Raw genomic sequence first — 11,670 nt, 5'->3', positions numbered from 1 at the left:
GGGCCCGGGCCTGGCGCAGGGCCTCCCGCAGCTGCACAGCCTCGTGCTGCGGCGCAACGCGCTGGGGCCCGGCCTGAGCCCTGAGCTCGGCCCGCTGCCCGCGCTGCGCGTGCTCGACCTGTCGGGCAACGTGCTGGAGGCGCTGCCGCCGGGCCAGGGTCTGGGCCCCGCCGAGCCGCCGGGCCTCCCGCAGCTGCAGAGCCTCAACCTCAGCGGCAACCGGCTGCGCGAGCTGCCCGCCGACCTGGCGCGCTGCGCCCCGCGCCTGCAGACCCTCAACCTCACGGGCAACCGCCTGGACGCCTTCCCCGCCGAGCTCTTCCGCCCCGGCGCGCTGCCGCTGCTCAGCGAACTGGCGGCCGCGGACAACTGCCTCCGGGAGCTCAGCCCCGACATCGCGCACCTGGCCTCGCTCAAGGTCAGCGGGGAGCTGCGGGGCGGGGATGGACCTGCTCCCGGAGCCGGGCCGCCCTCCCATGCCGGGGCCTCCAGCCTCGCGGGCCTGGCTCCACTGGCGCGGCCCTCTGGGACCCGCTGTTGGGGAGTTGTTGGCAAGCTCGGCTCCCGTCCCCGGTCGGGAGAAGGTCAGCAGTACGGCCCTATGTCTAAGTGTCTCTAGCTCCAAACATTTGTGATTCCGTGACCGTGGTGGGTGGGGAGGCGGCCCCCGGGCAAGGCTCGGAAATGTGAAGTAATGGGAATTCCCATAGTGCAGCTCCCTGTGATTTCATGTAAGGTATTTCCTTCAGCCCTGACGACTGCCTTCCAAGGTAAGAGATTGTTACTCCCGTTTTACAGAGGCCGGAAGGGGTTGTCCAGAGTCAGCAACAAATACTTTAGGTTTTCCTCTAGACTCCCTTGTCCAGGAGCTGCTTACTGACCCCTCCCCAGGCCCCAGCAAAATACTAGGCAGGGCAGGTGTCCATTAGGCCTGCGGAGTAGTAGTGGGGAAGATGGAAGTTGCCCGGCCACACCTATATCCAGTCCAGAGGGTCCTGTGCAGCCCAGTCTCTCCTGTGTCTTCCCATTTCATCCTTAAAAAGGCAGACCTGTATTTCTTCTACTCCTACTTTTCATCCTTTAATGCAGACTTTCTTAAGCAATAAAATATGTCTACAGTTTAACAGCTGGTCTATTTCAGCAGAAGTTACTCTTAAAATAGTGTCAACTGATCTTACAAATGTGTGTATGTCTGTGTACATATCTAAGTGCGTGTCCGCTTGGGTGTATGGACGTGGGTGTGTTTGTAGTTGAGAGAGTGCCACGTGCTTGCTGGCATTTGCAGAGCGAGGCTGTGGGGGTGACTCCCGGGTCACTGTGGTCATCCAGGGCTGGAGGCTTCGCTTTGTGGCTACAGTGTGACAGACCACGTACAACACGGTTCACTCCATCTTCCCATCTGTCCGATCTCGGTTTTCCGGAAGGTCAGCGTACAGGATGCGCAGCTGAGTACAGGCCGTGTGAGTGCAGAGTCAGTTCTCCTTCCTTCAGATCCAGAATGTCTTCCCGGGGGTTAGGTCTGCTCTGAATGTCTGTACTCATGTGCAGCACCCACCAGTGACATCCGTGGCTTCCATTGTGTCTGAACACCATCGTTCAGGGCATGTCTCCTCTGCCAACCCCTCCCCCTGCCATTGCTAGGCTTCCATCGATCTCTTCCAGCTGAAGAGGGCTGTGCATGTCGTGGAGGGTGTTTTGCCAGAGCTAATTGGAATCCCTTTTGGACTTAGATGTCCTCTGGGGGCCCTTCTAAGATGATGTCTCGGTGAGCAGTTGTTGCAGGCATGCTGGGGTTGTGCGTCCAGATGTCCCTGCTGGTACTGCGGGAATGCAGCTGGGGTGCAGGAGACTGAGCTCAGAGGCAGAAGTGTGGGCGCTCTCAGTGTCTCGTGGCCATGCCGCTGGTTCCTGCACTGTGTCTTTGCCCGTGAGAGGCTTGTGAGGACGCACAGGGCTATGAACGGGGAGGTGGCGGTACTGCACGGGCCGTCCCCCACTGCAGGACCAGGCCAAATCCTTGTGCCAGAACAGCCAGCAGTTGCTCTATGTGCGACGGGTCTCCGCCGGGGCTGGCGCAGCTGAGCGCCGCTATGCTCTCTGGCTTACCGTCACGAGTGCCTGCGCTCAGCTGGCCGTGAGCTCAGGGCTGGGCCCAGCTGGAATGCTGTGATGGCTGCTCTGTCTCCAGGACGTCCTGGCGCCGCTGTCTGCCCGGCAGGCTAGTCCACTTCTTACGTGGCAGCTCAGGGCTCCTGGGAGCACCACTTCGAGAGGACTCCTTGAGGAGGAGGCTCGGAGCTGGCAGCCCGGCACTCCCACTGCACCTGGCAGATGAAACGAGTGAAGGCCCGTCACATTCCTGGGGAGACTTCACCCAGGATGTATATTCCTGGAGGCACTGGTTCCTTAGGAGCCACCGGAGTAGCCACAGACAGGCCTCTGCTTGTCGCCTCCGTCACTTCCCGAGGGGGGAGACAAGTGCCTCGGTGCGCCCTCCCCTAGGGAGCTGCCCCAGGCGGTGGCCCCAGACCTGACTGCCATGAAGGCCTGGCCCTCTTCCCCACTCCAGCCACCAGTGACAAGGGAGCCCAAGAGATGGCTGAGTCCTCACCGGCTGGTTAACGGCCTGTACTGAGCCCGGTTCCATCGCTGTCCTGGTGTCTGGCCATTCAGCTTGGCTCCCCACAGGGGGCCTCGGAGCATCTGGAGGGGTTTCTCCCCAGGGGCACCTGTCCTTGCACTGGGGTTCTGTCACCTGTGGGGCCCAGCTGCCAAGGCAGTGGTGCACCAAGCCTGGTGGCCCCTCACATCACTCCTGCCTGCATCACAGGTGACTCACCCCAGCCTGGGCTCTACCCAGCCAGGGCTGACGGGGACAGGTGGGACACATGTCCCCAGGGTTTCCCCACCCCTCGCCCTTGCAGGTGCCCGCCCCCATTGGGGCCACCCAGGTCACTCACACGTGGGAGTCCCCACAGAGAGGTTAAACTCGGAATGTGAAACTCTGCCCGGCTCACAGACCCACCGCAGTGTAGAAGCCGTTCCTTCATCTTCGTGTCTCCCCCAGTGGCTGCGGAGGTGACGGCCGGCTCGGTGCCTGGGCGGGGTCCAGGTCCCCTCGGGCTGGCATGCCCGCAGGAGTGAAGACGGTCCCTAGCGCCCCTCCAGAAGTGGTGTTCGAGTGTTGGGTTGGCACAGCCAGGGATTTAGGAGCCCTTCCCCGGCAGCATGGCCCTGCAGCGGTGATGTTCGCAGAGGCGCCCAGCGGCCCAGGCCAGGTCAGACGTCTGTGTGACCTGCAGGAAGGGAGCAGACGGTGTCTCGGCATGTTGGCTCCAGGCAACAGGCAGGTTTCGGGGCACCAGTCCACGTGCAGTTCATTCCACTCTGCGTTTCGTACCCTTCGGGGGGGCACGCACAGTCCAAACTTGGCCTCCTGCCCTCCTGCACTGTTGCCTGTCGTCTCCGGGCACCTCCTGGGGCTCCCTTGTTCCCTTAGTGTTCCTTTTCTAGGCACGAAACCCTCCTGAGTCTGCTGCTCTTACCTGCTGGTGTCCACGTTTCTGCAGGGCCCCCAACCTCCAGAACCCCGATCTGCCGACCCCCCTCCCTGTGCACATTCCCACAGGGCCCCGCACAGGGCCTGAGCTGCCCTCTGGGCCCTGAGCGCCGCCCCTGCCTACTGCTCTGAGATGTCCATGATTTGCTTGTCCTTGCACCTGAAAGAAGCCCCCCACCCAGGACTCTCGCACCGTCGGCCCCTGCAGTGGGGGCGGCAGCCAGTGAGGCGCAGCCCCCCAGTCTCCCCTCCTTGCTGACTCTTCTCTGCTGCCGGCACATGGCGTCCACCTGGCTGGCCCGTTTCATGCAGCAGTGAGGGTGACCCTGATGGAGTCCTCAGGCTGGCCAGAGCCCTTCAGACAGTGTGGCGGACCCTGGAGCTGGTGTGTGTGGGTGGAGCTACGTACAGGCTACCCCAAACCTGACCTCAGAACACCAGTCCCTCGCTGCTGGCTCGCAAGCCTCCGGGTGGTGGGGACCTGGAAGGGCCCTGGTATAGTCCACCTACCCCACCCTTCCCGGTCCTGCTGGAGCGAGGAGAAAGGCCTGGTGAGGCACAAAGTGGCCACAGCTGTAGGAAATAGCATTGCCCACAGCCCCTCGGGGCCACTTGGTCCCCCCAGGGGTGACTGATGGCCAGGTCTGGCTTACATCCGTCCTCCCTCCCTCCCTCCCGGTCCTGAGTGCAGGGTGGAAGGCTGTCCTAGTCGCTCTCTCTCTCTCTGAGCTCTGGTACAGCTTTTAGAGGCTTCTCAGCGACACCCGCCCGGCATTCGCTCAGCTGTGACAGCCCTTCTGTGCACTGGCTCTCCCGGCTTCTCGGCAGCCGCAGGATAGCCTCGTTCATAACTGGGGGCTGGCTTGTCCTCGCTACCAGCCAAAGCAGACAGCGTCTTCTGGATCCTCAGAGCCCCTGCTCCCTTTTCAGTTCGTGATAAAATCCGTCACCAGCTTTGTTGGGGCCTGTTACATCCCAGTCAGGGCTGGGACTGATGCCGGCCTAGCCACCAAGTGTGAGCACTTGCTGGCGGGGGGGGGTGCTGTCTGTCCGCCAGCATTGCTTTGACTCCAGGCACCGTCCAGACAGGCCCCCTCTGCTCCAGAGATCTTCCCAAGCCGCTGCCCCTTGCTGCCTCACTTTCCAAACACCGGTCCCCTGTGCTCATGCCAACTGACCAGATAACAGGTTTCTAGCAAGGCTGCCCCGTCTGGTCTCAGCCGTGCCGAGCAGGGCAGTCCAGAGCTTCCCGGTGGCCCGGGAGGAGAACGCGATAAGAGGCAGTCCATGTACGGTGCCCAGTGCTGCCTGGGCCAGGACCGCCACTGGCACGGTCACGCTGGGAAAAGATGGGGCAGCGGCTGGCCTCTTCCCGGGGGGCCCAGTCCCCACCACAGCACCAGAAGCGGAAGCAGAGGACGTGCTGCAGACCCACCTGCTAGCATACGGCTCCCGTAGTGTCCCTGCTGTGGCGGGATGACCCTGCAAGGTGGCTGTTTTGATGGTTTCCCTCATCTCGGGGACACTGATGCCAGCCGTGCGTTTTTGTCCAAGCCCAGTCATTAACAGTGATGGAAGGTTCTTCTGCATGGGCCAAAGGGTTTCACGAGCCTCCTTGTGGTGCAGACAGCTGTGGCACTAAACCCTTCCTGGGTCAGGATGGGAGGCCGAGAACCCGGGCCAGCATCCTTGCACGCGGGTGGAGCTGAGGTCTCGGCATTGTGTTGCTGGGGCCTTCGTGTTTCCATATGAAGAGTAATGCTTGTTACTCACGCTGTGTTCTTTGTAACTCCTTTAAATAGTGTGAGCACCATTTTGTGGGGAACCTCTCATCTCAAGTACTTACTTGTTCCTGACCACACGTTCCCCTTTCTCTGTCACCTTCGTCCATCCAGATAGCTGTCGCCACAAGGAACCTTGCAGGGGAGCGGGAAGAGGAAGACGAGCGTTCCCCGCGGTGGGGTGGGGGTTGCTGGCAGCCATCACCGTCGGCTGCATGGTCGCGGTAGCAGGTGTCAGTCTGGGCGCAGAGCTGGGGACAGGCCATGTGGGGTGGGGCAGTGCTCCGGAGGCGGTGTGTGACCGCGGGCCCTCTGTCTTCCTCCCAGACGCTGGACCTCTCCAACAACCAGCTCAGCGAGGTCCCGGCGGAGCTGGCCGACTGCCCCAAGCTCAAGGAGGTCAACTTCCGGGGGAACAAGTTGACAGACCGGCGGCTGGAGAAGATGGTCCACGGTTGCCAGACCAAGTCCATCCTGGAGTACCTGCGCAGCGGAGGCCGCGGCGGGCGGGGCAAGGGCAAGGTGGATGGCCAGGACAAGGACGAGGCCCGCAGGAGGCGGCGCGAGAGGCGGAGGAGGGAGAGTGGCGAGGGGGAGGAGGACGAGGGGGACACCACCCGCAGGCTGCTGCTCCGGGTCCTGCACGTGTCCGAGAACCCCGCCCCGCTGACCGTGCAGGTCAGCCCCACGGTCAAGGACGTCCGGCCGTTCATCGTGGGGGCCGTCGTGAGAGGCATGGACCTGCAGGCTGGGAACGCGCTCCGACGGTTCCTCACCTCCCAGGTGGGTGCATGCGGCCTGGTGTCGCGGTGTGCGTGCACAGAGCAGGTCAGACCTGGGCCTCGGTACCGGGGCTGCCTGTGGGGGTGGGCGCCGTCTGCTCGTCCACAGAGATGGTTCCGGTCCTGCTCGTTTCTGAAGTCAGCTTTGTTGCAGTGGGAGATCGACGTTTCCCCGAGTTTCTGATGGCTTGGGGGATTTTCTAGTTTCTGTAATAGTATGAAAATCGTCAGCTCTGCCAGCTGTTGTCACGGTAGGCAAACATCCTGATTTGTTTTTCTGTGCAGTCTGCCCAGCTTTTAAAGTGGAAGCCACATCTTTGATGTTTGCAGACCCCCCACCGTGGCCCTGTGGGGACAACGCAGCTTTCCCGAAGTCCGTGTCTTGTGTGCTCCCAGCCAGGAGTTTAGAACTCAAACATGAGTGTTCTCAAAGAAAAACGTGCTGGGGATATTTTTCTTTTTAAGTCCTATTTTTGTTTATTCAGTCATAAATTTTAGTTCAGGAAGGGTTCTTTGAAGTCTCAGATCCTCTGTTACAGAAAGAAGAAATTCTGGGGCGCCTGGGTGGCGCAGTCATTAAGCGTCTGCCCTCGGCTCAGGGCGTGATCCCAGCGATCTGGGATCGAGCCCCACATCAGGCTCCTCCACTGGGAGCCTGCTTCTTCCTCTCCCACTCCCCCTGCTTGTGTTCCCTCTCTCGCTGGCTGTCTCTATCTCTGTCAAATAAATAAAATCTTTAAAAAAAAAAAATTAATTCTGCCCCTGAACAGATAAGAGCGTTATCCAGTGACCGTTCCACAGGATGCATTTGTGGGGGGAGGCCGCGGGAGCAGGCAGAGGGGCATGGCGCGGGGTGGGCAGGGCACTTGGGCGCTGAGCTCCGCAGGTCTTGGTTGCAGACGAAGCTCCATGAGGACATCTGTGAGAAGAGAACGGCAGCCACCATCGCGACCCACGACCTCCGGGCCTTGCGGGGGCCCCTGCTCTACACCGCCCGCCCGCCGCACGACCTCAAGGTGACGTCACATGCCCCTCCCCCCGTTTGCTCCTGTTCCTTTTGCAGTTTTCAGTGACGCGCACGCTCTAGTGAGGGCGTGCCTGCACGCTGAGATGGCATCTGACGCTGCCCGGCGAGTACAGCAAGTCGTGCCCGGGCCGTGTGGACAGTTGTGAAAGTAAACTCATCAGAGGAGGGAGTGACTTCCAAGTGGTTTCCCTCATTTGCTCAGCTTTCACCAAACGCTGTGGTTTATGTCCCGATTGCAAAACCCATCCTTTGGAGTTGACTCTCGTGAGCTTGGTTCATCGAAGTCCCACCAGGGTCTGTTACTCCCTGTGGTGCACCGGGGTCCCCAGCGGCTGCCTTGCGGTCCTGATGCCCAGCTGCACGCCTGGCTTGACGGGCCGCGGGCCCTGCCCCTCCCCCCTCGGCCCTCTAGGGGCCGCAGGCCTGGGAGATGCCATTGCATGGGGCAGGTTGAAGGTTAAGCTCGGCTTCGAGAGGACCGGTGTGTGGGGCTGTCAGGTCCCTGAGGGGCCTCTGTGGCCCCCGCGTGCTCACGCCACCATCCCAGGGAGAACGGATGCTGTGCCGATGGCCACATGAGCGGAGGCCCGGTGTCGTGCGGTGGCCGTGGCTCTAAGGGGAGCTCGTTTGCATCCGAGCTCACCACCAGGTGTTCACCCCGCAGATCGTCCCCTTGGGGCGCAAAGAAGTCAAGGCCAAGGACCTGGTGCGGCACTTGCAGCTGGAGGCCGAGGAGCACCGGAAACAGAAGAGGAGGCAGAACGTGTCGGGCCTGCACAGGTGGGCAGGCCTCCCCTCCGGCGCCGCACCCACCTGCGGGGCGCACCTGGGCCTCCGCTCACGCGCTGCCGTAACCGGAGACTTTCCTCACGGGTGTTAATGAAATCCCCCACGCTTCATCCCTGTGCTGTTTGGGATTCTTGCGTGAGGTACTGGGAGCCGCCACTTCTCAGTGGAGCCGGGGCTCGGACGCCGCTTTGGGGAGAACAGGCTTTCTTGGGCACGCAGGCCCTTCTGGAGTGACGGGTCCTCCTGCACGGGGGCAGAGGAGGGCAATGTGGTCACAGCCATCATGCCCACGGCATTTTGTCCACACCACCAGCGGCTCGAGTTGGCGTATGGGCGGCCCGCTGCGCTAGGCCCGCGTGAGCACGGGCTCTCGCACGTCTTCCTCCCAAGCTCCGAGACGCCCTGACCTTACACTGACTTGTCTCAAGAGCTTATGTTTGTCCGGCGTGACCCATAGGTGTGCGTCCCTGTGGCCTCCCCTGTGTTTCTCCCCCACAGATACCTGCACTTACTGGACGGGAAGGAGAGTTACCCCTGCCTCGTGGATGCAGATGGTGACGTGATCTCTTTCCCACCGATAACCAACAGCGAGAAGACGAAGGTAGGGCAGGGCCTGTGTGTGTCCATGTGTCTGGGGCCGCTCCACCGTGACGTCCCGTCTGTACGCCAGACCGTGCAGGCTCCGAGCACGCGCCACTCACAGGCCCCCGTCTCCAGAGCCCGTATTCCTGTCACATGCGGGGCGGCACCAAGCATCACCGTGTGTGCGTCCCTGCCTCTGCCTGGGAACGGGACAGTCCTGGTTTGCGTGGCACCCTTGTTTTTAGGTTTTTCCTCAGAGCGCCTGCTGATGTCTCTGGTAACTTTATTCTTCTCTGACACCCCTCTGATTTCTTTTTAAGATTAAGAAAACAACTTCTGATTTGTTTTTGGAAGTAACAAGTGCTACGAGTCTGCAGACCTGTAAAGAGATCATGGACGCCCTCGTGCTGGTGAGTCCATCCTGTTGCCCGGTCGGCACTCTGGCCATGAGGGACGGATGGCGCGCTGCCCGTCTTCCTGCTGTCCCTCACACACAGGGCTGCCCCGGTCACCCCTAAAATGGGATTTTTCCTTTGCAGAAAATGGCAGAAATCAACAAGTACACACTAGAAAATAAAGAGGACGGATCACTTTCAGATCCTGAAGCTGACGTGGTCTCTGGACAGCCTCAGGGTCCCAACGCGAGCCCAAGTGCCGAGAAGGCCGGGAGTGCCCCACTGGTGGTGGAGCAGGTCCGGGTGCTGGACGAGGACGGGCACCTGAAGGTGGTGTACCCCTCCAAGACGGACCTGGGCCTCACTGCTCCCCACGTGACCGTGATCCGCTGAGCCCCAGCCGCGGCGTGCCCGCCAGCTCCGCCACGCGGGTCCTCGGTTGTGCCTGTTGTACTGACGTTAAGTTATTCGTTATGTTCTCACCCCCGTGGTTTTTGAGATCCACGCGTTCTGTTCGGTTGTCCAGACGGTTCTGTCCTGTGGCAGAGATGCCCCTTGTCACGGGCTTGAATCATTTTGCCTTTCCAGCGCTGAACTGTTCTACTAACGCTTTTTACGAAATTACTCAAATCCTGGAATTCACTGTTCAGAATGTTCTGAAATCATATGAACACAGCAAACACCTTTATTCAGGGGGAAAAAGACTCTGATGGGTTTGGGTATTCAGCTCTAAACTGGGAAGCCCAACGGCTGCATTTCCGGGAGCTGCACCATTCTTCTTCGACACAGCGGCCTTGCGAGCTGCTCCCAGCCGCCGGCGGCCTCCACTTGGGAGTGACGTCCTGTTCCTAGCTTGCCCCACATTGCCCTCTTTTTATGAAAAAAATATTTTTAAGGTGATCTCAGAATTGGCAAAAGCATTTTATTCTTAGTATTGTGGTTGGATGTGTTAGGGTTGAGCCGCTGAGTCCCCCGTCCGGCCGCGGAGGGAGGCGCAGACGTCAGAACGCGCAGCTCAGGGCTCGCACGGGGCTCCGTCACAGAATCGGCTTCCGCGGCCGGGCAGGACCCTTCTGCCGTCAACGGGCTAGAGGACAGACCGCGGCGGGGGCTGGGTTGGCCGCGGAAGGCCGAGTCTGAGGCCAGCAACAGCCACGGAGCGGGGCCAGGTGAACGGTTCTTCAGCATTTTGTGTTTCCGGTTATGTCCAGGTTTTAATGTCTCGGGCCCTAGACCAGCTGTGAGCATGTGTGTGTTTCTGTGCACAAGTATGCACGCACCCCTCCCTGGAGCCACAGGCACGGGCCAGCCACGAGGTGGGTAGGTGGTTTTTACGGACCTCCCTGCTCGTGATCTGGCTGGGTTACGAGACACTGACTCACTGGCTTTTGGTCTTTAGTGACCTCATCTGTGTCATGTTCTGTGGCCTGCGAGACACAGTTTGTGTGTTCTGACTTGGGGAGCATTTGCAAGAGGCCCACTGAGTCCATGCATTTAGCCATCGGAACCAGCTCACGAAGCCACGTGGTTCCCCCAGAGCTCGGCCCGCCTGCGCTGTAGGACCCAGCTCGGCTGCCTTGAGACCCCGACCCGGCTCTAGACTCCTCTCGGCCTTCCCTTCAGTCCCTGGACGCAGCTGGGCTGAAGGAGGTGTGCCGGAGGGTGGCTTTTCCTTGTTCTGTTAGCCCCAGACATACCGAACGCCCCTGCTGGTGGCTCTGGCTCGTCCTCTCATGAGCCCTGGGCACGCGGGGCGGCGACCGCTGTGGGTCCCGTGGCTGGTGTGGGTCTGCAGCTGGGGGGTGGGGGTACATCCTGTCAGCTGGGACCTCACTGACGTGGACAGCTGCCGGCCTGTTGCCCTTCTGACGCAGCTCAACCCCATGCGAGGTCACCACCGGAAACGACATCCTTCCTCTCGCCGGTCCGGCCCTCTTATAATAAATGTCATTTAATAAGAACATTTCAGCTCCTCCCGGTGAATCCTTTCTTGCCAGTATTTTGGGGTAGTGTCTGTGGGGAAACAGGACCCGAACGCCCCGTCCCAGCCCAGATCTTGCCAGCAAAAAGCAGGAGGCACTTAACTATCACATAGGCTCTGCCCCTCCGGGCCTGCAGTGGGGGGTGGACCCCCTCCCAGGGGCACCTGCCCCCAGCAGCTCTCATTCCTGAGTCTTATGTGGAAGGGAGACTGCCTGACAACTCAGCAGGGTGCTGTCCCCTCTCCTGGCCAGGGCCTGGGGGGCCACATCTGGCAGAGACAGCTCACAAGGAGGTGGTCTGTGTCCCCAGGGCCGGGCTGCTGGCGGAGCCCACAGAAGGGGATGTGCACGTCCACCAGGGAGTGGGCTGGTGCACCCCGCTCTTCGTCCCAAGGCTTGCTGGGCCTCAAAGCGCGCAGAGCACGAAGGCCAGATCCAGATGGCTTTTGTCATCTGCTGTTGCCCACGGGGTTCCCCCCAACCCAGGGAGGAGGTACTTGTGAGGACCCGCAGGGACCACTGGGCAGTGCTGGGCTGAGCTGGGGAAGCTCTGAGGACTGGTTCCCCACAGTGCCTCTCACGCGTGGACCACACCTGCTCGCTGCCCCCCCTGCTCTGTCCTCCCTCCTTGCTGGGCTCTGGCCTTGCCCCCAGCCTCTTCATCTGACCTGACCAGGGGCTCTCAGGCAGTGGGACTCTGAAACCTGCAAGGCGTTTTGGAAGTGAGGGGGGCCAGAACGGCCTGAGAGAGGCCGGTGGTGGGCAGGCAGCCG

General features: G+C 61.0%; 1 protein-coding gene across 1 annotated transcript; it reads left to right on the top strand.

Annotated features, from left to right (window-relative positions):
* Positions 1-4: 4 nt before the first annotated feature.
* Positions 5-9,812, top strand: LRRC47 (leucine rich repeat containing 47; the record flags this gene model as incomplete). Its single annotated transcript, XM_002919421.4, has 7 exons — positions 5-418; positions 5,668-6,123; positions 7,022-7,138; positions 7,814-7,929; positions 8,437-8,539; positions 8,841-8,930; positions 9,060-9,812. Coding segments are annotated over 7 exons (1,545 nt in total), but the record flags the coding sequence as incomplete, so codon positions are not given.
* Positions 9,813-11,670: the final 1,858 nt, after the last annotated feature.

The sequence above is a fragment of the Ailuropoda melanoleuca genome, chromosome 11 (genome assembly GCF_002007445.2).
Source record: "Ailuropoda melanoleuca isolate Jingjing chromosome 11, ASM200744v2, whole genome shotgun sequence".
NCBI classification, from domain to species: Eukaryota; Metazoa; Chordata; class Mammalia; order Carnivora; family Ursidae; genus Ailuropoda; species Ailuropoda melanoleuca.
The sequence above is the reverse complement of the archived record's forward strand: the minus strand, read 5'-3'. Positions and strand labels throughout refer to the sequence as shown.